The 26,917-nt window shown below is 43.0% G+C and overlaps 1 protein-coding gene across 3 annotated transcripts in view; it reads right to left on the bottom strand.

Moving 5' to 3' along the window:
• The window catches only part of SMPX (small muscle protein X-linked), a 54,409-nt gene that overhangs the window by 15,233 nt on the left and 12,259 nt on the right, over positions 1-26,917 (bottom strand). For all 3 annotated transcript variants that reach the window (XM_082680779.1, XM_082680780.1, XM_082680781.1), the window contains exons 3-4: positions 23,337-23,423; positions 17,035-17,183 (exon numbers count right to left, since the gene is read on the bottom strand). In XM_082680779.1, coding sequence (XP_082536905.1) covers positions 17,049-17,183; positions 23,337-23,423 — 222 coding nt within the window. In that variant the 3' untranslated portion in view covers positions 17,035-17,048. The remainder of the gene's footprint in view (positions 1-17,034; positions 17,184-23,336; positions 23,424-26,917) is intronic.

The raw sequence follows: 26,917 nt of genomic DNA on the forward strand, positions 1-26,917 counted from the left end.
AATCAGTCTGGGGCAATGGTTCAGAGGCAGACAGCCTGGATTTGAATTCTGGCTGCCCCACCGTCTAGCTCTGCCACCTTGGGGAGGTCATGTAGCTTCTCTGTGCCTCAGTTTTCTCACCTGTAAAATGGAGCTCTTATGTATACTAACTCATTTAAGAATTACAAGGTAAAGTGCTTGGGACAGTGCCTGACCCTTGGAAGCACTATTATAAGCACTAATGATTGTTGCTTCATTGATGCATTATGTATCTGAATTTCAGCAAGAAAATTTGGCCTAGTTGCTCACTATACCTTTGGATACTAGCTGTAAAACCGTGGACCAGATAATGGGATAGTTAGGGGATTTGGAATGTCCAGACCTAAACAATCTAGACTGATGGCTCTAGGTCAGTGGTTCTAAAAGTGGGGCCCCTAAACCAGCAGCAACAGTCCATGGGAACTTGTCAGAAATGCATATTCTCGGGCCCACCCCAGACCTACTGAATCAGAAACTGGAGGTGAGGCCCAGCAATCTAAGTCTCAGGAAGCCCTCCAGATGATGCTGATGTATGAGAAAGTTTGAGAACCACTACTCTAGGCCAATCCAAAGAGTTTCCATTGCCACAGCCCACAGGATGCTGTCCTTGGTGCTGCCTTGTCCCCACTCTCCTCAAGACCTCAGTTAAATACAGGGACGAGCTTGCTTCTCAAATTAACAGATCAGAGGTGCAAAGCCAGCCTGGAGGGGTAACTACACTGTTGGATGCTGGAATGTGGACCTGAAATGATCTCGGTCGGTTGGAAGTGCCAGCCAAAATTCGCAAAGTTGTGATTTTTAATAGTGCTTTATTTTTACCTAACGCAAATTTCTAACTCAAGTTTCTTGGCATTTTAACTCCTACATGTTCAGTGAGGTTTTCAGCAGTGATGGTGGGTATCCAGGCACCACATTTCTGTTTAGCACCATGGCCAGGACTGTAGGATTGCAGCAGGTTGACCCTGAGTACAGGAGCGAAGCCCTGCCCATCACCTCTTGGCATTTCATAATTTGATCACCTAGTGAGAAAGGGTGCCCGCCAGGAGAAAACAGAGTCTGCAGTCAATTATGAAGGGATGGCAGTGAGATGGTGGGGAGGTTCGGGGTCATTCTAATGCAGCTGCATTTGCCATCTGTTCTGGTCTCTGAGCATTATCAGCTGTTTTGTCTTATCTGGGCCACGTGCTCTTCCCATGCACTGGGATTCCCTGCCAGCCAGGGGCTCTAAGAGCAGCTCGGTGGTGTAGCCTGCTCCTGGCTGTGGAAGCAGGTCTATAATTGGCCCATAATTGGATTGGATTTGGCTCAGACTGGCTCCCAGGTTGTCTCTCCCCTGACAGATAACCAGAAGTAAACTTCATGTATAATTCTGCAGGGAATCTGGGATGCCATTTCTTGGCTGTTGCTGACAATGGAGAGCTTTCCAGAAGAGTTGACCTTTAGGGTGATGATTTGGGGCTATCTTAGAGTGAAGTTTTCCCCAGGCCCATTGGTTTGCCACCTGGTCTTTCTGAAATTAAGACATTTCAACCAGATTTTCAAATTTCATGATCAAATGTGTGTGTGTGTATATAAATGATACAGTATGTTTTTTTAATTAGGCAGCAAGAAAACAGTAAATAGAAATGGAAATTGAGATAGTACCTTTCCTTTGAAATGTATGTATAGATCTAAGTGGGTAGCTTAATCCTAGCTCTCTTTCTCTGTCAGTGAAAGAAGTCCCTCTGGGTGTAAGCAGAGCCATTACCTGTCCTGGACCACAGCACAGTTTGTAACTAACCCCTCCTTGGCACCTGCTGCACACTGCATTGGTGGTCCTACTTTTCTGATTAAAAGGGATCACACTCATTTTCTACAGATGGACTTGACTAGACTTAATAATTAGTCTTAGAACAAACTTCCTCTTGAGGGACATGACGATACATCCCACAATCTTCCACCCTGGGTGAAGCTGGAAGTCACATAAGAATGAACTGCAAATTCGATTCCTGCCCTACCTGTCTCATAGAACTGTTGTGAGCCTTGAAAGAGAATGAACACAGAAGTATGGTGGAATTCTTAAAAAAGGGCAAGGGCTTGTTAATATTATTACTACAAGTAGGTTCTAGTTAAAAGATGGGATTTAAAACTTGCCATAAAACTCTAAATAAGCCTCTGTTTCCTCATTGCCAAGTTCATGGCTTCCCCTAAGGTGGTCATTTCACAGTCTCCAAGCTGCCATGTTATGCGGCACCTGTATTTATTACTGACTGCCTACCTGTTTCACTCTTATTACAAAGTAGACATGACTTAATTGTCAAATTAAGTAACATCAGAAAGAGGGAGAAAACGCTCCTGGAGAATAATAAGATGGGGAGGTTGGATGTGAATGGGGATAAGCCAGGACAGGATGTCGTGGAGCAGACACAAAGGCACTTCTGGATGTTTAGATCGACATGGATCTTGTTTTAGTTTCCGGACCAGACTTCAATAGTACACAGTCTGTGTACAAAAGATTACTAAAAAGATGAGATGCCTCTTTTTTTGGCCATCAGGCCCGTTCAAAATGCTCAGTAAAATGGTGTCTGAAATGCATTGTTTTACTTTTCCTTGATAGTAAGAGAATGGCAGCTTGACTCTTTAAATATTTCTTTAACTGATTCTCTTCAGAGAAAGATCAGAAATTGCAAACTGGACATATTTGGTAGTTAAAAGTGGCTGGGGAGGGGGTAGAGATCCCTTGAAGTCTCCAAAATCAAATGAAAGTGCTGAAGTGAAATGCTTGTCATTTTGCTGGCTTTGGAAATAGGAGCTGCTGCAGGTTTTGAAAAATGGGACTGCAGTGCCTCCTCCCGGAGAAAGATGGTACCTGCAGATTAGAAATCATCTCAGGAATACTTCAAGGAGGGGTCCTCCCAGGTACTTACAAGGGTCTCAGCGAGCTCAGATTAGTCACAAACAATTAATGAGTTTTCTTTTTCAGTGAGCTTTTTCATACTCCTTGGGGAAATATGCAGAGCCACTCTTCAGAGAGTATTTCATTTAAAAACCAACCAACCAACACTTGGCCTTGGAAGAAAGGGGCTGAGAGCAGAGGGCATGAGCAAGTTGTGGGGACAACAAAGGGAAGGACAGTTTCTGGATGCCACTTTGTGCCAGGTGCCCCATCTGAGTCAACTCACTGTCTTTATGGTTGCCTCTGAAGATCGGGATTATCATTTCTGTTTATAGACGTGGCTCAGAATGGTCAGGAACTTGCCCAAGGTCACAGACTTACTACGTGACATAGCCGGAAGTAGAGCGCAAGTCTGTCCGACTACATCCAGCGCGTCCAGTGCTCAGTGTCTTAAATTAAGTTGGTAACATGCTATCGTTAGTAATAATAATAGCTCCCACTGCACTGGGGACTTTGTACACACCATGTATGTGAACTCAGTGTTTCTCACCCTTGACACTCCTGACATTTCTTGTGGGGGGCTGTCCTGCACGTTGTGTCATGTTTGGTGGCATCCCTGGCCTCTACCCACTAGATGCCAATAGTACCCACCCTGCGTTGTGACAACCAAAAATGTCTCCAAACATTGCTCAATGTCCCTTAGGACGGGGAGCGAAATTGCCCCCGTGAGGTAGGCATTTCTCTCATTTTTCAGAAAAAGAAACGGAGTGCTAAGCCAAATCACAGACCAAGAGAATAACAAAACCAGGGCATGAACCTACGCCTGCATCACCTCTAAAGTGTGTGCTCTTCAACCTTCTTTCAGTAGAATATTTGTTTTGCAACACCCTGTCTAGAATCTCTGTCACTTGTATTCAAAGGCCATGACATGTTTCTTCCTTCCTGCTGCAGCTGTTATGTGCTAAGGTCCCCTCTCACATTCACACCCAACTAGACTGGGAGTCCCTCGGGGGACATTGTCTTGTATTGCCTACCGTTAGTGTGATAGTGCCTGGCATGGAGTAGGTGCCAGATGTTCACTTACTAAAGGAGTGAATTCATTCCAGTACTTTAACCCTTTCTGTTCAACCTCAGTTCATGCTGTTAACTTGTTTTATGGAGAAAAAGGTTAATTCGGCCAAAGTAAATTCCAGGTAGCCCAAGTACAAAATGATTAGGAAATTAAAATTGAGTTTGAATAAATGGATGTTTGAACACTCAGAATTTAATAACCCCGTTTGGTAAGTTTTCAGGAACTGCTGCTTCTGGAACTAAAGAGCGGCCATGGTTCCTATCATTTGTATCTAAAATTGGGCGTCAGGCAAGAGCTAGGCAGAAAAATGTGTATGACGTGCTAAGGATTCGGCTGCGCGTGTGACACGTCACGGAAGGAAGTGTCACTGTCCTTTCTAGAAGGCATCCTGTGACTTCTGGGTGGTAAGACAGGCTTGGTTTCTGCTGTTTTTCCAGCAGTCAAGATGAATGGTTCTGAGCAGTCTTTGTGCCACCCGCCTGGTCAAAAACGACTCCAGTCTGTCCGCTGCTTAAAAGAAATTGTCCCTCAGTGAGAAGCCAATTGACTGTCCCTGCCTGGGATTAAAGCAGCCACCACCTCGCCATCTGCGTAAAGCCCTAAACCGGAGGGTGTGGAATGATCAGTCCCCGGGCAGGGAGCCGTGGCGAGGGAGTACAAGTTAAATGTGCAAGTCTCGATTTCCCCCTCGTGACTCTTTCTCCTTCTCAAATGCCACAACGTGCGGGGGGAGTTAAAACGAGCAGCGTTGTCACGATGCAGCCAAGCCTGATTAGACAGCCTGGAATTGACTTCCCCAGTTTTCTACGTGGGCTGCGCACAGCATGAGAAGGCATGAAAGAAAAGGCTTCATGGGTAGGAGACGGCTGCCTCTTGATGACACAGAGACGCCTGCCAAGCCCTCGCTCAGCCCAGGAGCAAAGCAGGGCTTTGCAGAGGCCTGGCCTTCCTCTGCTGCAGTTTTGTCAGCACTGGGCCAGGGCCACGTCATCCCAGGCGCAGCCACCACTGCTGCTGTTCCATCCCCTCTCCTTCCTCTTCCCCTCCTTTCCTTCCTTTCCTTCGCTGCCTTGGCCTTTCTCTCAGTGTCTCTCTCATGCTTTCTCTGATATTTACAGACGTTAATGAACCCTCTGTTTTTCCAAGACCCTTAAAGAGAGCAAATTATTTGTGCTTCCAGGCAATATTCTGCCCATTCACCTGACCCTGGCTAGACTCCCTGATGTGTATTTGAATCCCCAAAGCTGACAACCTCGGCGCCTGGTGCATGCTTTATGCTCACTAAATACTTGTTGAATGACTGACTGAATGAATGCATGAATTGGATAATTGAATGAGCAAACGAATGAACACGTAAATAAACCAACATGTCAGAGTTGTGGTGTCACCTCTTTGTGGAGGTGACAGTTTCTGCAGCCTCTTTAAGCCTTTGTTTGTTTTTACTGTGACCTAACACAGTGATATATTGGAAAAGCTCAGAAGACTACAGTTAAATAACATTTTTAAAGAATGCAGTGGGTGCTAGTGATTAAAAGGACTGGCTGTGGAGTGCGACAGATGACAGTTGGCATCTCACCTCTGTGACTTAAAAGCTGGATGACTTTGGTCAAGTTACACAAACTCTCTCAGCCTTCTTTTCCCCATAAATGAAATGGGCATCACAGTATATACTCCATGCAGTCAGCATGAGAAGTTAATGAAATAATGTATGTTAAGTGCAAGACACAGTGTCAGTTATATCACGAACATGTAACAAATGCTAACAATGACAATAAAAATGATGACATTAGGGGCTTCCCTGGTGGCACAGTGGTTGAGAGTCCGCCTGCCGATGCAGGGGACACGGGTTCGTGCCCTGGTCTGGGAGGATCCCACATGCCGCAGAGCGGCTGGGCCCGTGAGCCATGGCCACTGAGCCTGCGCGTTCGGAGCCTGGGCTCCACAACGGGAGAGGCCACAACAGTAAGAGGCCCACATAATGCAAAAAAAAAAAAAAAAGATGACATTGATGTTAGTGCTGATGATTACTAATACTCTATGTTTAACATTCGTATTTTTAAAAACTTGATGAGAGACTTCCCTGGTGGTGCAGTGGTTAAGAATCCGCCTGCCAACGCAGGGAACACGGGTTCAAGCCCTGGTCCAGGAAGATGCCACATGCCACGGAGCAGCTAAGCCCGTGCACCACAACTACTGATCCTGCATTCTAGAGCCCGTGAGCCACAACTACTGAGCCCGTGTGCCACAACTACTGAAGCCCCTGTGCCTAGATCCCGTGCTCCACAGCAAAGAGAAGCCACCGCAATGAGCAGCCCGTGCACTGCAACGAAGAGTAGCCTCGACTCACCGCAACTAGAGAAAGCCCGCCCACAGCAACAAAGACCCAACGCAGCCATAAATAAATAAATAATTAAATAATTAAATAAATAAAAGACTTGATGAGCTGCTGAGATAACCTACTGCTTTCTGATACTTTTGCGGTGAAAAAATAACCTACCAAAAATAGTTGCGTTTAAGGCCTAATATGTACCGTATACCATAAATATATTTAGTTTACCAGTTGACAAGAGAATCATATTTAAGAGTAGCTGATTCCTAAGTCTCTGATTAATGTGAAGAGATTATAAATATTAGGCGGTTAATTACTATTCTCTGTTTATTAATGTTTTGATTTCTGTAAAATGCAGTGCATTGATTGCTTGGAAAGGAACGTTTGCAAGTTGGTCCTGACATCAACTTTTCAAGTTGATCAATCAGCGTTACTTAGTCTCAGCACAACTAACATTTAGGACTGGGTAATCCTTTGTTGTGGGGGGTGGGGGCTGTCCTGGGCATCGTGGGACATTGACCAGCATCCCTGACATCTCCCCACTAGGTGACAGTGGCAGTCCATACTTCCCTCAAGTTGTGACAACTCAAACTGTATCTAGACATGGCCCTCTGCCCCCAGAACCACTGGGTTAGGGTAATGAGTTCCATTGCATTGGGAGCAGGGCAAGCGCCAGTGGTAACTGCCCTTTAGCCCGTGGAAATCTACATGCCAGAGTACAAGGTTTTACAAAATTTGGTCCTGAGTCACCTCTGCCTTCTAGAGAGCTGGCCGGAGCAGATGTGCTTCTCTGGGCTCAGATCTATTCTCACCAATTTCACATCCCTACTGAGAATTCACACACTAGGCCCTCCAGATCTCTGTTTTAATAGAAACCATCCAGGTAGCTTCTGTGTGTTTGTGTGTGTTTGTGTGTGTTTGCTGAGAGGCTCTTAAAGCAACTGCCATGATCAGCTCAAAGGCTCCTCACGTTCGCCCTCAAGAGTACTTTACACCCACACAGGCTGTAACCAGGGCCTAGAACAGTAGCTTTGCCAGGCAGGTTAACAAATGAATAAAACCTTGATGCAGTTCAGAACCACTGCAAAACTCATCTTTATCCTAACCAAGTGGGGAGCAGGGAAAAAAAGAGCATCACAAATCAAAAGAAATGTGGCTTCACTAGAGAGTGAAAAATCTCAGCATAAAACCATTTCCTTCAAACAAAATGAATAGAGCTTCTGTAATTGGGTCAAAGCAGGGAACATTCCAAAATTGAGGACAAAAAATTTGCAGCAAACCACAGAGAAGACATTTGGAGAAGTTGTTGGGTAAGTTTAGTTCTGTGTAAAACAATAAATCAGTCCTCTGTCTTCTGGCAGAGGGAAAAGGTTATGAAATCATAAGTCAAAGACTATGAAAAATAAATCACTTAATTCTGAAAGCTACAAAGCAGCATAAAAAATTCTTATGATAGAGAAAGACAAATACTATACGATCTCACTTATATGTAGAATCTAAAATGCACACACAGAGTCATAGACAAGGAGATCAGATATATGGTTACCAGAGGCAGAGCAGGGGAGGGGGAATTGGAGGAAGGTGGTCAAAAGGTACAAACTTCCAGTTACAAGGCAAAGAAGTACTGGGGATGTAACATACAACACAACACAGTGGCTATAGCTAACGCTGCTGTGTGGTATACAGGAAAGTTAAGAGAGTAGATCCTAAGAGTTCTCATCACAAGGAGAAAAATGTTTTTCTTTTTTCTCCTTTCTTTTCTTTTTATTGTATCTGTATGAGATGATGAATGCTAGCTGAACCTATTTCTATAATCATTTCACAGTATATGTAAATCAAACCATCCAGCTGTATGCCTTAAGCTTAGGCAGTGATGTATGTCAATTATTTCTCAGTAAAACTGGAAAAATATTCTTATGAGAAAATGTGAAGTGGAAAAAGCAAGATTCAAAACCATACATGTGCTATGAATGATGCTCTGTAGGAAAAAAGTAAAAGGAGAACCAGTTCCCATTTATGTGTAGTTATTCTGTACCAGGTGCTATGCCTAGATGTATTTTTAAAAATACCTCTCCCTAATCCTTCACATCTCCCTAATCCTAAACCCTATGAGGGAGACACCATTTTCTGCTTTTTATGAAACGAAATAGAGACATAGAGCTCAAAGTTGCAAAGGTAGAAGGTAATGAGACCAAGTCTTCATGACCTAAAGCCCCATATTGTTAGCAAATTAGTTGTATTGCATTCCATATGTAAACCCAAGGGGAAAACTGGAAAGGAAGATATCAACTTGAGTATTATGATAAATGGTGATCTTACAGGTGATTACATTTTATTTCCCAGCTTCTATTATGTTGTTACAGTGTTTATATAAATAGGTTGTTTTAGCTTATTACATTTTACCATTTAAAAGGGCTGATATTTCCATTCATGCATCAGTTTAATCATTTGCCATTTATGTAGATATGGGTTAAGCTTACTCTAAGATGATAAAAGGCCTGGTTCCCAAATATGGAGCTGCTAATATTGATTTGATTGGTTGGTTATTGATTTGATTGGTTGGTTATTGATTTGAGATCTTTGTTCTTTTTTAATATAGGCATTTACAACTATTAGTTTCCCTCTAAGCACTGCTTTTGCTGCATGCCACAGTTTAGTATCTTGTATTTTCATTTTCATTTGTCTCAAAGTATTTTCTAATTTCCCTTGTGATTTCTTCTTTGACTGATTGGTTGTTTTTTTTAAAGAAATTTTGCCTTTTTTTAAAAAATATTTATTTATTTATTTATGGCTGTGTTGGCTCTTCATTTCTGTGCGAGGCTTTCTCCAGTTGCGGCAAGTGGGGGCCACTCCTCATCGCGGTGCGCGGGCCTCTCCCTATCGTGGCCTCTCTTGTTGCAGAGCACAGGCTCCAGACGTGCAGGCTCAGTAATTATGGCTCACGGGGCTAGTTGCTCCACGGTATGTGGGATCTTCCCAGACCAGGGCTCGAACCCGTGTCCCCTGCATTGGCAGGCAGATTCTCAACCACTGCGCCACCAGGGAAGCCCGACTGATTGGTTGTTTACGAGTGTTGTTTAAGTTTCACAACGTGTGAATTTCCCAAACTTCTTTCTGTTCTTGACTTCTAATTTCATTCTATTGTACTCTGAGAACATACTTGCCATGATTTCAATCCTTTTAAATTTATTGAGACTTGTTTTGTGGCCTAACATGAAATAAGTCCTGGACAATGTGCCATATGTGCACTTGAGAAGAATGTGTACTCTGATATTGTTGGGTGGAGTGTTCCGCTGATGTCAGTTATATCCAGTTGGTTTATAGTGTTATTCAAGTCTTCTATTTCTGCTATAGACTGAATGTCTATGTCCCCCCACCCCAAATTCATATGTTGAAACTTAATCCACAGTGTGATGGTATTAGGAGGTGGGGCCTTTGGGAGGTGAAAGGTCATGAGGGTGCAGCCCTCGTGAATGGAATTAGTTCCTTATAAAAGAAACCCCAGAGAGCTTCCTTGCCCCTTCTGCTGTGTGAGAACACAGGGAGAAGATGGCCATCTATGAACCAGGAAGCAAGTTCTCACCAGACACCAAATCTGCTGGTGCCTTGATCTTGGACTTCCCACCCTCTAGAGCTGTGAGAAATGAATTTCTGTTGTTCATAAACCACCCAGTCTATGGTATTCTTTTATACTGGCCCAAAGAGACTGAGACAGTTTTCTTGTTGATCTTCTGTCTAGTTGCTCTATCCATTATTGAAAGTGGAGTATTGAAGTTGCCTGCTATTATTGCTCAATTGTCTATTTCTCCCTCCAATTCTGTTAGTTTTTGTTTCATGTATTTTGGGGGTCTGTTGTTAGGTGCTAAACACACTTCATCAAGGGTCTGAGTACATCAATTTGCCCTTCTGCTAACACTGTCAAAATTAGCCTTTGAATCAGCAAGAACAATCGTGATGCGTAATGTTTAACATTTAAGAGTAATGAACACCTTATGTTCTCCTCAATCAGAGATGGCATCTTTCTCGATGACTGGTTGGTAAATATGTCTTATCTGGACATAGACATTCTTTGAAAAATAAATCCAAAGAATTCTTGAAAATTAAATGATTTTCTTCTGGATTTACATATTTTTCTCCCCTTTTGAGGAAAATGAGCCAACCTTGACATTTTCCCTAATTATTCAGTTTCCCAGAGGAATAAAGTTATAATCAATGAATTAAAGTCAAATTTCTGAGCCCTTTACTGATCGCAGTCAACAATGTTACCGTCAGTCCTTGACAGAAAAGCTAGTCTTGCTTTTAAGTAGTAATCTCCCTGAGAATGCAAGGACTTGGAAAGTCTACAAGAACACATTTCTAGGGGACACCAGGCTTGCTGTGGTCAGGGTACCAGTAATAAGGCATGTGTGCTCAAGATGTATCAGATGTGCCCTAGCCTCTAAGAAGCTATATGCTGGCATCATGAAGAAGATTTAAAAAGCAAATGAATACATCACTTTGGTAAGGACTGTGACAGCATAAACAGAAGATGCCAGAGTTGGGGCAAAGTGCTGGATGGAGAAGGCATGCCTCCCACAACAGGGCATTATAATGGTTCTTTTCCAAACTACAAAATCTAGAATCAAGGCTGGTTGACCAGTGTGGGGTATGGGATAGAGACTAACTTGAGACCATGGCGCAGCGTATGGGTGTACAGGAGTTACAGATCATTCCAATTCACTCTCACTTATTGCACTATAGCAGTGTTTCTCAAAGTATGGTCCAATGCCCACTGGGTGACTTCGAAAGACTTCCTGATTCCAAAATGCGAGTGCTTTACTCAGATCTTACAACAAAATGGAGATTCATTCCATAGACTTTCAGTTATATACATGGCCAAAAGCTACTAAGTGAGTTATTAAGAATCACTACAATTTTGCATTTTTCTAAAACCCTGGTTTAGTACATAATCATCAAGTCTGGCTGTTGCACAACACATGGCCATGCTGCAATGTCCAACACAGAGAGGAGTAATTCCTGCCACTTCAGAAGGACAATTTCTTTCTAGTGCTTCATCACTCCCAGGGCTTTCAGTTGCTGCTATCTTTGTGTTCATTAACGTAATTGTAGAATTCTTCTTAGGGTTTATCTTTGTTAATCATTCTTCTAATAACTGCTGCATTGCTGCTACTTTGATACTTATTTTTTTCCTCTCTAATTCTTTGTTATCACTGAGTTCTTTTACTGCTGGAAAAAGAGAAGAGATGATGTAGGCAGGTTGTGGAATCTTGCTTTGCTCTGCTCCAAAAGTTTAAGAAGTATTGCCCTAGAGGAACTGTTTGGTCTCAGCAGGGTGGCCCAATAATGATGCTCTGGACATTCCCTAAATCCAGAGGTTATCTCTGAGCCTCTGTTTAAACCATTCCATTCCCACCACCTCCTTGAAATTGTCCCTGATGCCAAATCATTGTGAGTTCCCCCTCTCGTAAGTCATAACCTTGCTTTGCTCTACTGCCTACTTGTTAGTGGGTCATAAACAAGCATGGGGTATCTTGAATCACTGAGCTGCTATCTAGTTTTTGAATTGTTACCTATCTTTTGAAGTATTTTATTTTTATCTTTCCATCAAGACCTAAGTATCCTGAGAGCAGGGACCAAGTCTGACATCTATATATCTTATAGCACGGAATGAAGAAAATGCCTACGGTACAGAAGCTAGTTACAAAGGTTTGTTACTGGGCACCTGTGGTCTGATCTGGGCGTTGAGAGTGGACACAGAATCTATTGGACACCCGCCCTTAGCAGTCCTCCAGGTTCCCCAGACCCCTGTCCGTGAAGTCTGAGGTGGCATCCCCTGCAGCTACAAGCAAACAAGCTGACAGTGGCTTTTGACGGTGGACATGGGGCGGGGGATTCCTGATCATGCAGCAAACAAGCAGGCATGCGAGTGTGGGAGGGTTCTTGGTTTTCAGACATTGCTGCTGGTCCTGTCTCTTATCTGGCTCCTGGGCTTGCTTAAATCACCATTTGGCCACCGTAAACCACAGCCAGGAGAATCCTGAGAGGTACGGGGCTGAACACCTGCCTTTCCCTGCCCCAGCCTGTTCCAGCGTGGAATAGGGCCCCATTTGGGATTCTCCCGTGTCTCTTGGTCTTGACTTGGTATGTGCTGCCTCTGTGTGGCCTGGTTCTGGTTCCTGATGAGGTCCAGGCCCTAACTCCTTTGCCACAAGCCGTGATTACTGATCTCTAACTGGCTAGTCATTGGCCTTTCTGATTCTTGTCCTATAGTATTTTTTATCTATTTTCATGAACAATTCTAGCCATGACACAGGGCATGAAAAGAATCTGAAACCCCACTTAAAAGGATGTGCTGATCTTAGCTAGAAGGAGGTGCTGCTCTGTCTTATGTCTAAAATATTGTAATAGTTATATCCTAGACTTTGAGCCTTTAGTCTTGTGGTTTTCATAGTTTGGTACTATGGACTTATTCACTCAGTCTTCAAACAACGACCTGTTTGATTAAATCATTGAACAATACATGGTGAGGGCAGGTGATGAAGTGGTGGTCCAAAAGGAGAAAGTCAAATCCAGCCAGTGAGGGGCAAAATGACGGCTGGTCCAGGGTATTTACTGTTTATGATTCCGCTGAATCAATCAACGTTAAGAAATGTTCTCCCTCTGTGACCATAAACCATGACCACAGAAGTCTCAAAATCTGACAGATTTGCAGGAGAAGAATTGATGAGTCAAAAACAAACCAGCTCACTACCTCTCCTACAAGAAATAAAGATCACTCCTTGGGTCAAAACAATGACTGTCCTCATCGGGAACTCAGATCAATTACCTGGACAACTTAGGTTTTCACATTCCTGTAGAATAAGGACAAATAGGCTTCTCCGAGTGGTTTTGCATTATTAGAATTTGTTCAGGAGAGAAGAATCATTAAAGTCTTCTGTGAGAAAATGAAGTAACAAAAAATGTTTTCTGGATACTCTAGTACCTTTTTGCTATTTTATGGAGTTGGTATTGTTCCCCATTACTGTAACCATAGATACAAGGCTACGGAATCAGCCTCTCTGCTGAATAACACCACAAGATTCTCTCTGAACTTATTTTATTTTATTTTTTTATTTTTTTGGCCACTCTGCACGGCATGCGGTATCTTAGTTCCCCAACCAGGGATCAAACCCGCACCCCCTGCAGTGGAAGCATGGAGTCTTAAGCATTGGACCACCAGGGAAGTCCATCCCCTCTCTGAACTAATTTTAAAACAGCATTCCTTTGGATCTTCCAAACAAAATTCTTCTGAAACTGGAACTGGGGTTAAATTTAGGTTGACAAGGATTTAATAAAAGCAAAACCCTTTAAAATTTGCATTAAAAATTCATGTATCAGGACTTCCCTGGTGGCTCAGTGGTTAACAATCTGCCTGCCAATGCAGGGGACATGGGTTCGATCCCTGCTCCAGGAAGATCCCACATGCCGTGGAGCAACTAAGCCCGTGCACCACAACTACTGAGCCTGCGCTCTAGAGCCTGCGAGCCACAATTACTGAGCCCTCGTGCCAGAACTATTGAAGCCCGCACGCCTAGAGCCCCATGCTCCACAACAAGAGAAGCCACTGCAATGAGAAGCCCGCGCACCGCAACAAAGAGCAGCCCCCGCTCACCACAACGGGAGACAGCCCACGCGCAGCAACGAAGACCCAACACAGCCAAAAATAAATTAATTTTTTTAAAAAATCACATGTCTAATTGAACAGCCTTGGTTGGGTGATGATAATAAATATTCCCAAAAGTTCATTTCACTTCTGCGGGCTTTCTCACAAGAAAGTTCTGTAGCTTTGTCCCAAGCATATTAGAATATTTCATCTCAGCTTGGCAACACAAGCAGGACTGATATAATGATAGTCATCAGTTTGCTTCATTCTGTCATAATTAATACCAAGTGTGTGTGGCCATGCTTCAGGTCAGTTCCTGCTCACGTCACTCTGTCCCCATCCAGGTTCCTGGGATTCACGCTATGGTCATAGAATCCACCGTGTTTTATTCTTACTCCTTTTTTCGTTCATGTAACTGTGCTGAAAACACTAGATACTGTCCTGTTCTTTTAACTCAAACTGGCTCCTACACTATGAAGAAATCTTTTCGGCAGAACTTACTTGCAAATGTCTTAGTAAGTCAGCATAAGCGTGACTCCATCACGAGTGGGATTGTCTCACAGAACGTCTGTTCTTCATTATGTTTACAGAAGACACTGTAGGGCCCCATTGCTGTGCTTGCCTTTGCCATCTACGTGGTCAGAAGATGTCACCCTAATACCCACAGGGAGTGTATCATGAAACTTAACAAACAATAGGTAGAATGCTCCTCACACCGTATCTGTCACATGATAAGTAATCAGTATATGTATCTAGTGTTCAGTACACAGCAGATACTCAATAAATATTGGTTTAATAAATGAATGACTGGATGAATGAACAAATGAATGGACAATCAGCCAGATAAATACCTGTTTTATGTTGCCAATATAGATTCCTCTCCTCTAGACTTAAACTTCTGCTTAAGAAATGGAATAAACTGTGCGTGGTGGCCTTCAGTAATGTTGGGTAAAGCTCCCAGGGTCTCATAGGAGAAAGAGCCATGACTTGGGCCAATTCCACAAGTCCACTACTGACAGAAATCCCACACCAGTCTGCAGGCATCAGGTCTGCAGTGAAGGGTGGGGCTGAGCCCTCACCAGGGGATCATTACTGAACAGAGCCAATGAAAATAAAGTCACAGGCCCTGCTTGCAGTGCCTCTAAGGGTGGCAGGTACAATTTTTTTGTTTGTTTTGTTTTGTTTAACATCTTTATTGGGTTATAATTGCTTTACAAGGGTGTGTTAGTTTCTGCTTTATAGCAAAGTGAATCAGTTATACATATACATATGTTCCCATATCTCTTCCCTCTTGCGTCTCCCTCCCTCCCACCCTCCCTATCCCACCCGTCCAGGCGGTCACAAAGCACCAAGCCGATATACCTGTGCCATGCGGCTGCTTCCCACTAGCTATCTACCTTACGTTTGGTAGTGTATATATGTCCATGCCTCTCTCTCGCCCTGTCACAGCTCACCCTTCCCCCTCTCCATATCCTCAGGTCCGTTCTCCAGTAGGTCTGTGTCTTTATTCCTGTCTTCCCCTAGGTTCTTCATGACATTTCTTTTTCTTAAATTCCATATATATGTGTTAGCATACGGTATTTGTTTTTCTCTTTCTGACTTACTTCACTCTGTATGACAGACTCTAGGTCTATCCACCTCATTACAAATAGCTCAGTTTCGTTTCTTTTTATGGCTGAGTAATATTCCATTGTATATATGTGCCACATCTTCTTTATCCATTCATCCGATGATGGACACTTAGGTTGTTTCCATCTCCGGGCTATTGTAAATAGAGCTGCAGTGAACATTTTGGTGCATGACTCTTTTTGAATTTTGGTTTTCTCAGGGTATATGCCCAGAAGTGGGATTGCTGGGTCATATGGTAGTTCTATTTGTAGTCTTTTAAGGAACCTCCATACTGTTCTCCATAGTGACTGTATCAATTCACATTCCCACCAGCAGTGCAAGGGCGTTCCCTTTTCTCCACACCCTCTCCAGCATTTATCGTTTCTAGATTTTTTGATGATGGCCATTCTGACTGGTGTGAGATGATATCTCATGGTAGTTTTGATTTGCATTTCTCTAATGATTAATGATGTTGAGCATTCTTTCGTGTGTTTGTTGACAATCTGTAAATCTTCTTTGGAGAAATGTCTATTTAGGTCTTCTGCCCATTTTTGGATTGGGTTGTTTGGGTTTTTGTTATTGAGCTGCATAAGCTGCTTGTAAATTTTGGAGATTAATCCTTTGTCAGTTGCTTCATTTGCAAATATTTTCTCCCATTCTGAGGGGTGTCTTTTGGTCTTGTTCATGGTTTCCTTGGCTGTGCAAAAGCTTTTAAGTTTCATTAGGTCCCATGTGTTTATTTTTGTTTTTATTTCCATTTCTCTAGGAGGTGGGTCAAAAAGGATCTTGCTGTGATTTATGTCATAGAGTGTTCTGCCTATGTTTTCCTCTAAGAGTTTGATAGTTTCTGGCCTTACATTTAGGTCTTTAATCCATTTTGAGCTTATTTTTGTGTATGGTGTTAGGGAGTGATCTAATCTCATACTTTTACATGTACCTGTCCAGTTTTAAGGGTGGCAGGTACAATTTTGAGCCTACCTTTCCCTCCTCTATTTACAGAGTCATTACCAGGCCCTCTTGGTCTGCCTTACCCACACCTGGGCTACCACCAGACCTCCTCAGCTCCTTGCCCCTCTGATTCTCCAGCTCAGAAGTAGCTCATCGCTGTTTGGGGCATCTGGGCAGGGAAACTGAGGCATGCAATGATGGAGGGCTCCCTGTACCTGAAGATCAAAAGCTCCTCAAGGACCCCCTCCCAAGCATCTTTCCTCTCCCAACCCCACCCCCACCCTTCCCCAATCAAGAAGGTAACCAGCAAGGGGATGGCAGGCAAACATCCTCAATGGCCCTCTGACTGGTTTGGGAGTAAGGTAGGCTTAAAAGCTTGGCTTTACATACCAGAAAAACTTTGCGCCGGAAATACTGGTCTAACTTGAAGGTCCTGATCCTTAGCAAACACTTCTGGAATTCCAGACTCCTTCGGTGCAAGGCTTCCATAAACCATTTTTATAGTGGTCTTTTTGAGACAAAGAAAAGAGTTTTTCACTCACCTTTTTTCTTCCAACTACTGTTCAGCTTTGGGGACATACTTCAGTTCACTTTTAATATTCTGGATCTCTGATAGGTTGACCGCAGGTCCTGGAAGTTTCTTAGCTCCTGGAATTGACTTCTTCTCCTCATCCAAAGTGGGAGGAGCACCCTGAAGAGAAAAAAAGGAGAAAGATTTAGCTCACCGAAAAAGACATTTGGTCTCTCTAGGTCATAGACATGAAGCAGAAAACAATTAAAGCAAAAATAGTGTCAGAGAGTAATTCTAGCAGAGTGACTTTTTCTTGTGCTGTTGGGTTACCCTCAGAGTTTCAAGATCTCCTGAAGTTTATAGAAGAATAAAGTTGGAAGAAGAAAACAAGTAATTTCCGCATCACTTAGAAAACACAAGAGTACTGTTCAGTGTCTGATAGCTAATAAAAATTACCATTAGTTAAAAGGATTTGTGTTGTGTTTCCAAGAGAAGCATCTTACAAGATCAAATTTAATTTGGTATCATAATATCATAAGACGCCTGAAAGGCACAGGTTTGTAGACTGTTAGTGCACGGCTATCTCTAACAATGACTTGGTCCAGGAGTTTTCCGTTCTTTTGTTTGGGGTGCAGTGGCTGCCAGCCTTTATTACAGTGACATTTCTGGGAAGCAGAAACAAACTGAAACTGACATCAGCAAAACCTTTTTGAATATGGGTGGGGTAGGATGGAGTGGCAGAGGAGGCCCAGCTCTCCCCTCCTGCTTTGGAAAGCATTTTACGTTTCCTATTGTTTTATGTTTTTCTGTTGTTGTGGCTTTAGGGCGGGACCATATCCTATACATTTTTCTGTGGGTCCTCCAATGCCTGGTGCAGAAGTGCACAGGCACACTTGTTGATGGTTGTTTAGCTGATTAAGCCTGAGAATGTGCCATAGTGACAAATCTATGCCTCTATGTACATACACCAAACACATATTAACAGTGGCTGTAAAACAGTAAGATCCGTTGCTGTGTGTAGCTCCTAGAACTTCAATTCATTACTACAGACAGTTGCTGGTTAGCTCATTCCTCCTATTTACTAGCAGTGGGGGGCATATTCCCCAGGGCCCTGGAACGAAGGTGTTGGAGGAACATTTGATCTCTGTGGCAGCCACAGGAGCACGCCTCTGGGATCAGTTTCCTGCAGGGAGGATAATTGAATGATAGGCCCAGCTGCTTCACCCTGAAACCCGCCCATCACCATGCTGAGGTCACACTTCCCACGGCTGCTCGTGACCAATGAATGAGTGTCATAGGATCCTAAGGCGGGCCCGTTCCTGGGAGACCTGGGACTCCCCTGGGAGGGACTTGGGCTCGAGAATTTTCCTTAGAACAGCACTGTTGTCTAAGATGCTTCCGCCCAACCCTCTGTCCCACTCTCCTTCACCTGCATCACGGTCTGAGGACCCTCTCGTTTTTCCTTACAAGTGTTTTCCCCAATAAATGTTTTGCCCATAGAATCCCACCTTTGGATCTGCTTCTTGGAGGACCCAAATTAACAGGCCCCCTATGAGACTGGCAGAGCTCCACCTGCTGGGCCAGCAACTGAGTGAACCAATACAGTTCTGGGAAAAAGAATAAGAAACTGCACGTTTTTCTCAGGTGCAAGCCCTGTGCCCATATGTGTTGCCGGCCTAACTAGGCAACCCTGTAACTTGGGTATTAAAGCCAATGCCATGCTTTAGCCCCCATCTGGCTCCTATATCTAGTTCTCAAATTGTCTAAACCCTAAAGGGAAAGGGCAGAAAATGTTCAAGCTTCCCAAACTTTAACAAATTATTTGGTAGATGTTTCCTTTACAGAAACGTTTTTAAATTGCTTATTTGAGGGGCTCATGGTTTTTCCTGTAGTCATTTTCTTTGAATCTGACCCAGTGCTGATGAAATAGCTAACATGTCACCCACACGAAATGATACAGTAGTTCGATGTAGACTGTACCTGTTGTAAATATCTGTTGTATATGTCTGGAAAATGTTTCCGCGGGTCAATGTATAGAGCCATAGGCTCAGCTTCCTTGCATCATGCACGCACATTCATCATTTATAAATGCAGATTTAGAAGCAATAGTTAAAACTGTTAAACATCCACTTGGAGGACATGGTATTCCAAAATGTTCTTTGTTGGGCTTTTGGAAAGAAATTTTAAACAAGGCTATAAAGTGCTCTTTAAAAAAAATTATATATATATATATATATATATATATGTGTAGTGGTGAAATGAAAAATGTTTCCTTGCTTATAAATGTTCCCATGGTTGTTAGGTGGGTAGATCTTAATAAAGAAGTATGAAGGAGAAAAATGTTTCCAGTTCCTTCTATTAAGTTCCTGGGTGAGTCATAATCACTATCTTTCTAATATCAAAATGTGCTATACTGGCACAATTAACACAGAAAACCAGCGTGTGCAGTTATGTGTCTGTGTGCAAAGATTTACTGTGCAAACATACACAGTTAAAGGATGAAAATACTTAATATTAGGCACTTTCCTTTAAATTTATTAAAACCTCAATGCACTGTGTTTTTTATTTATCAAGGTAAAACTTTCAACACTTGATTTGGTAAGGTCACATATAATGGAAAATTATAAGTGGGTATATTTAAGAACTAGGTTTTAAGATATTGACTCAGGAGGGGGTTAGTGGTGGTGCATATTCTTAACTGAATCTTCTCTCATCTTCTAAAAAAGAATGCGAATCAGATTCCATTTTTTTCTGTGAATTTGTTATCATAAGAATTATAATACATTAAGGCATGAACAGGCAGGGGCCAGATGGTTCCATTTGGCTAAGTATGCTCTCTTTTCTTTTGTAAGTAGATATTTGAATTGAGAAGGGATATGGAAGACATTCTTTGGTTTTAGATAAAGAAAGCTTGAGAGAAGGCTTATCAGCCCCGCGCCATTCCCAGTTTCAGAAATGGCTATTGTCAAAGGGAAATGCCCCCCTTGGGGGGTGACAGAGTATTTGTAAAATTTGGCAAAATGGTGAACCATTTCCCAGCTATCTCACCTTCATCTCCCTCTTTACTACCAGATGCCCTATTTCGTTTTCCCCTAAACTCTCTTCTGTACGACACAACAGCCTGATGTGCTTATACACACAGTGTATTATGCTCATACACTGGAGACTTAATAATAACAGCAAACACACTGCTAGCTCTTCTAAGTTACACCTACTAGCTCATTTAATCCTCACATCAATTCTCAATCCGTGGGACTTCCCTGGTGGTGCAGTGGTTAAGAATCCGCCTGCCAGTGCAGGGGACACGGGTTTGATCCCTGCCCCGGGAAGATCCCACGTGCTGTGGAGCAACTAAGCCCATGCACCACAACTACTGAGCCTGCGCTCTAGAGCCCGCGAGCCACAACTACTGAGCCCACGCGCCACAACTACTGAAGCCCGCGCACCTAGAGCCTGTGCTCTGCAACAAGAGAAGCCACCACAATGAGAAGCCCACGCACGGCAACAAAGAGTAACCCCCGCTCACCGCAACTAGAGAAAGCCCGTGCACAGCAATGAAGACCCAACACAGCCAAGAAATAATTAATTAACTAATTAATTAATTACTTAAAAAATTCTCAATCTGCTACCATTATTATCCCTATTTTACAGTTGAGGAAACTGAGGCACAAGGTGAGGGGGGGGTTAAGAAACTTGCCCACGGCCTCACAGCTAGGAAGTAGCAAGACTAGAATTAAATAGTGTATTTGCATCATGTGAAGGGATCAGGTGGAGAGGGAAATAATTAACAGAAAATCCCAATGTGCTGTTTTGTGGCTTAATAATGATGTAATTGAGAGATTTGGGAGGCAGAGCAGGGGCTTGTCAATACGCTTCAAATCACTTTAATCAAGCAGCTGCCTTGTCTTATGCAGAGCAAGGGCTTACAGAGACCATAGGTGGGCGGGAGACTCAGCCAGTGCTCACAGGCCTTGTCAGATGGCCTGTCCTGGCTTCCTGCTAGGGTCCACCTTCTTCACGTCTGAGATGGTGGCGGGTTTGAGATGGGGGAGCTCCTGGCTGTGATAGAGGTGGCCTGTTCTGTTCAGGAGTGGTTTGTTATGCCCTCGACTTTAGACAGTGATTATCTTAATGGTAAGCTAAGCAATGAATCCCAAATGTAAGAAAGTAAGCAATTCTGAAGTTTTAAACTGGATAGTAATAGAAAAGCGGGGCTCTACTGGTTATTTGAATTCAGATTCCATTTTCCCATTCAAATTATGCAACCAAAGGTGGCTGGGGCCTCGTAGCCAAACCAAGCTGCCTAACTGCTCCCCTTGCAATATTGCTTCCATGAGAAACTTACTCCAAGGTCCAGCCCAGAACTTGAGTCATTAGATCCCACCTCTCCATAAGACCCCACAAGTCCTGAGAGTCCCTTTCAGCTCTCACAATAAGGGAATACCACCCCTCGCCACCCTCCCGACCGGTGAGCCCCACAAGAAAGGTGTAGCTCAATTCAAGAAACACTTCTGGGATCTCTGGATCTCTGTGGACACCTCGCTCCCTCCATCCTGAGAAGAATGTTGGTTGACATTTGTTTATGTGGTTGGTCATAAAGTAAGTTTTCAAAACCCAGGCTGTATCAGTTCTTAGTTATTTTAGAATGTGCCGGAACCATCAGGCTGGGGACAAGGCAAGAGTACAAGCAGGGTGCTTTCCCAAGCTCCTAACTGGGGCACTTGTGTGGAGGAAAGTACCAGTTGTAGAGAAGAAGCGAGGGCCATCTCTACCACAGAGGAAGATGGATGCAAGCCTCCAAAACAATAGTCACATCAGTCAATTTAGTGTGAAAAGAGAGTCAAGCTACCTTCCAACTGATTGCCAGACCCAGTGACACACAGCTTACGAGGAAGCACAGGAAGAAAACCTAATTACAGATGAATGGAGATGTAGAAAGAATGCCTTTCTGCCCTCCCTTCTACCTCCCTGTGCTTTTTTCTTACAACATGTGAAATAATAGGCCCAGGAGTCCTTCATAAAAATTGGATAATTCGATCAATCGATGAACAGTCATTTATTGAATACATGACTCTTTCCTCACAGCAACCCTCTGAGGAACGGACAGAATCGTATTTTGCAGACAGAGACTCAGATACTTGACCAAAGTCCCAGAGGGAGAGCTCATGATCATGAGCTACCTGGGTGGCCAAGTTAGCAGCAGCAGAACTAGAAATTATGTACCATCAGAGCCGAGTAGGGCCAGGTCTTTTCAGCTTGTATGTTGAAAATTTGTTATTCGTCAAGGGTGACTTAGTGACTGCAACTCCAGAACTTGGTGATGTCACTCAAATACTCTATCTCCTCCTTTCAAAAATTATCTTTCTATTTACAGGAAGCTGGAACCACTAACTGAGGACCACATCAGGAATTATTTATGAGAGAAAAAGGTTAGATGCAGGACAACCAGTTTTATTAGCAAATACCAAAAAGGTCACCTACAAAAGTTTAAAAAGCCTTTTCACCTTTTAAAAAAGGTAAAATACAGTTTGCAATACCCTGTGGCTTTATTGCTCCAAGACCTTAACTTTTTTTTTAGAATCAGACCTTCCAGGTTTCATCAGAAAAGTCAGAATTGAGGAAAAAATATAAACATTTGGGCAGAGAACTATATTTATTGCACCCATGATGAATTTTAGCCCCCATTTTAGAAGACTGGGTATCTGAATTTGGAGGAAACGAAAAGAAAGAAAGGGAGGGAAAAATACAGAAATTGATAGACTCCTTTGCAAGTTCCTCTTTTCAAAGGAAACACCCAGAGATTGGGGCTTTTTGTTTGAATCCACAAGTAATTTTACGTGCTTATTACCTGCGTTCCCACTGGGGTTTATCACTTATCGGAAGCTGTACTACATACATCCAGCTAGATTGAATAAAAGCTTCAGAGTGAAAACTTAGCAAGCTACTGACTGTTGCTGAACCAAGAGCATCTGAGAGGTTCCCCCTCCACACACACACACACACACACACACACACACACACACACACACACACACACACACACACAAGAAGACACACGCAATCAATAAACTAGATGCTAAACTCAGCATCTTGAAGTACCTGGGCCAGGCACTTAGATTTTTGGCTGGAGGGAAGTGAGGGTCAGTGTGTTTCGTGGCTGATTGAGCAAGACAACCAAAGAAATGTATGCACTACATGATGACTCCTTGACCCACATCCATTGGTGCCCTCCTTGTCCTGGAAAGCTGGCCCTCGCCTTGCCTCTGCCCTCCTCTAGTCAGGATGTTGGAGGAGAAAGATGGTGCTGAGCTCTGCCAGCTCAGTTTTTCTCACCTCCTCCGTTTCTGGAGTACATTCTTTTCTTCTGGGGGGTTGCCCAGCTCCTGGCCGAAAGGCTCCCATTGGGATATTGATATTTGCCTAAAAGAGAAAACAGGGAAGATTTAGGTTAAGGAAAGTAAGAAATTGCAATGACACTCTGAGATGGTAATCATTGTGAGGCAAAACAAATCTGAAAAGTACGTCTTTAAAGCTTTTTACCTCAAGAAAATTGCTATGACAGTACAAAAATATGCCAAGGAAAATTTGACTTCCATTTATTCCAGATTTCTTGTACTCATCCTGAGGTCTGTGCAGTGATTTCACAGTTCCCTATTGGCTGGAAGAATTGGAAGACAGTTTGTTCTGGCTGTTGCCCTCCTGTGGTGCCTAATATTTTCCGCTCTCTGGGATGAGGAAAGAACACATAATGATAGGAAAGGAGGCCATGGCATTTGCAGAAACCATCCCACATCTTAGCCCTCCTTCAGCTTCCTTCAGATTTACCACGGGAGGGGGGCAATCACACCTCCCAAACCACCTCCTCCCTCCCATAATGTCCTAAGGCTATTCTAGGACAGCCTTAGGTCTCTGTAATTTGACACTCTTTTACTTTCTCCCCAACACCCCACTGTGTGGGTCAGTGTGTAAGGAGAGTGCTGGAAAGTCAAGTTGATTGGTATCACAGTTCATAGATTTTTGTCCTTTATTAAGATGCAATACCAATTTCTACCCACAGTAAACATAAAATAACTTCTAGAAAACATGAAATATGCTAAACATTAAATTATGTAAGGAAAATACCGACATAGTTCAAACTTGGGAAAGAGAATATGTAAATTTGAATTTTGTCCATACTTCTTCATCTGGTATCAAAAGGCAAGAATGTTTAATGCAGACCAAAAACATCTTCACCCAGGAGTATCACTCACATAAAACAAGCATTAAAACTTTTTTTTAAGGCAGAGTGTATTTTTTTCCACTTGAGATAAAGTGTTGCCTTATGAGTAGTTGGATTTGTGGGCTTGAAAAGTTGAAATTGCGCTCTGATGTTATGAATGAAAATGATGCCCGAGCAAAGGGAGCAACATATTTTGTTACCGTATGACTCAGTTTGGGCAATTTTGGTACCACACCAAACAAAATCATTAGGAAGTGTGGTATTTGGAACTGCCTGGTATGAGCTCTGTTGCCAGGGGAATGTTTAACTCAAGACACAGGAAATATCCAGTGTCTGTGTTCATGCAACATGGTGGATCTATGTTCTGCTCCGTAGAACAGGAGGTGACTTTTTCCACATAGGACTTTAAAACTTTCTTCCCTACTAGAATAATGATGATCCCACGGAAAGGAAACAGATCCAAAGTGTTTGTTGTGGGTATCAAGAGAGGGACATCACCATTCCTAGGGCCAACAAGCCAAGAAGTATTTGGGGTCAGTATGTATCATATATGCTACAATATAAGTGCAGCACAATTTTAGAGGGAAGCATTTTGGAAAAACTAAGGCTGAGCCTTCTATGCTATTCCTCTGTTTAATGGAAATATCAGGTGGCCTAGAGTGGGGGGAGGGGGAGGTATAAGACAAGAGGGAAAACATGTCTTCTATGGTGGCAAATATGGTAGCATACTTCACGAAGTCCAAGATGCACCTCTTTCAATATCTCTGAAATCAGAGCATGTCTTACAGTCAATGGTATCTTAAATTTTTAATGGGCACACTTGTTTTATTTCTTAGGACATAAAATACTGGTATTTTACAATTGACAGTGTCTTAGATAGGATGAAATATCATTAGGGTCCTGAAATAAGATCAAAACAATGTAAGTAAGACTCACCGAAGATGATGTATATTGAACCAATAACTATTTCCATTACTACAGTTTGGATGAAAGAGGGGAAAAGTTGATATAGGGACTATTTGGAAGACAGTTAACTGGCTAAAAGTTTAATTAGATCACCACTACCCTGACCCATTTATTAAGCATGTACAGAGGGCATCTTCCTAATGGGAAGTTCAAGTTAAAGTATTGTTTCTGAAAGATATGATTGTTAAACTAACCCGTTTAATCAAGTGTGTATGCTCTATGGTGGGTTGTAGTTTTCAGTAATGGAACATGTAAAAATCATCCAGGATGGTGTATTCAGTAAAGCACATGCTATGGAAATACCACCTTTTCTTGCTCAGAGATTGATTTTAGGAATGCTTGTAGCCTCTCCATGGTACCTGGGTGGCTATGGTAGTGAAAAGAGCCCAATGCTAGGAGTGGCTATAGATTCCCTGTACTTGAAAGAGTGACAGCTGCTCTGGGTCTTGTCTTCCCCACTTGTTTAATGTGAATGTTAGGCTTCACTAATGGAACCCTTCTTGGCCATGGAACCCTTCTTTTCAGTAAAGTGTTGTGAGAATATGTAAAATGCAAACTAGGTGGAGGTGGAGCTGCTCTGGCCAAGGTTATAGGGAGCCCAGACCCCATCTGCTTCCCCCAAGCCCCGGACCGTGAGCACTTCCAAGGAACTTGGGGGCCCAAATCTGACAACCATTGAAAGAGATCACCCCTAAGTGAATGAGTATTGATGTGCATTTAAAATGTTCACTCTGCCCACTGTTAAGATGTCTGTAATTTACTTTAAACTACTTTAGCATAGACAGTGTGATATTTTATACGCACAGGTTGGTTTAACTACAACTGTAGGGAACACTATTGCTCTCATTGGGAGTTCATCCTCCTGGGGTGGTTAGGTGGTAAAATATCACTAAGACCACGTTCCCCAGATTGCTGCTCCAAGTGTTTTCTGTTAGGTTTATCTCCACCAATAACCGAGGCTTTAATGTTTGCATAAATGGCAAAAAATCAGTGAAATAATGGAATGACTATTAGAAATGGCTTGTCTTGATGAAGTTGGAAGAGGTTAAGATATGTAGAGTGGTTAAAATATTTTAGAGACAATTCCCACCCTGCTGAACAGAGTGTAAGAATCTGATGCCTATAGCTTGCATCTTTAGAGACAGAGCTCAGAGGGGTGGTCCCTAAGTGGGCCTGTCTCCAGTCATTGATAATGAGGATTTCTAGCGGACTGCTGCCAACTAGGGGCAACAGAATCCCCACCTGCCTCCCATGAACCTTTTATGCAAACTGGCAGTCACTCAGAGCATTTAAAGGGACAAGAGCTGAGGCTTCATCAGGCTCACAGACAGACTGTATGGATGGTTTCTGCTTGTTTGCTAACAAATGCATGTTTAACAAAGTGGCAGAGTTGGGTTGGGACTAACTTTCATCTTAACCTGGCGATGAAGTTGTGGAACAGTAACTACCCCTCCCCACGGTCACCACAAACCACCCTTATCCACCCTAAAACCCCAAGCAAGATTCAGCTAGGTTGTCATAACACCTTCATCCTCACAACAAACTTCTGAGGTGCAGACTATCATCTTCATTTTACTCATAAAGAAACTGAGCCTCAAAGAGGTTAGGTGATTTGCTCAAGGCCACACAAACTTACACCTTGAGAATGGCCTTGGAAAAGGGGCACGCCAAATGGATAATTCTAGAATAGGCATCAAAAAAAGCCACATTTGAGGGCTTCCCTGGTGGC

The sequence above is a fragment of the Grampus griseus genome (genome assembly GCF_964374135.1).
Source record: "Grampus griseus genome assembly, chromosome: X".
In the NCBI taxonomy this organism is placed as follows: domain Eukaryota; kingdom Metazoa; phylum Chordata; class Mammalia; order Artiodactyla; family Delphinidae; genus Grampus; species Grampus griseus.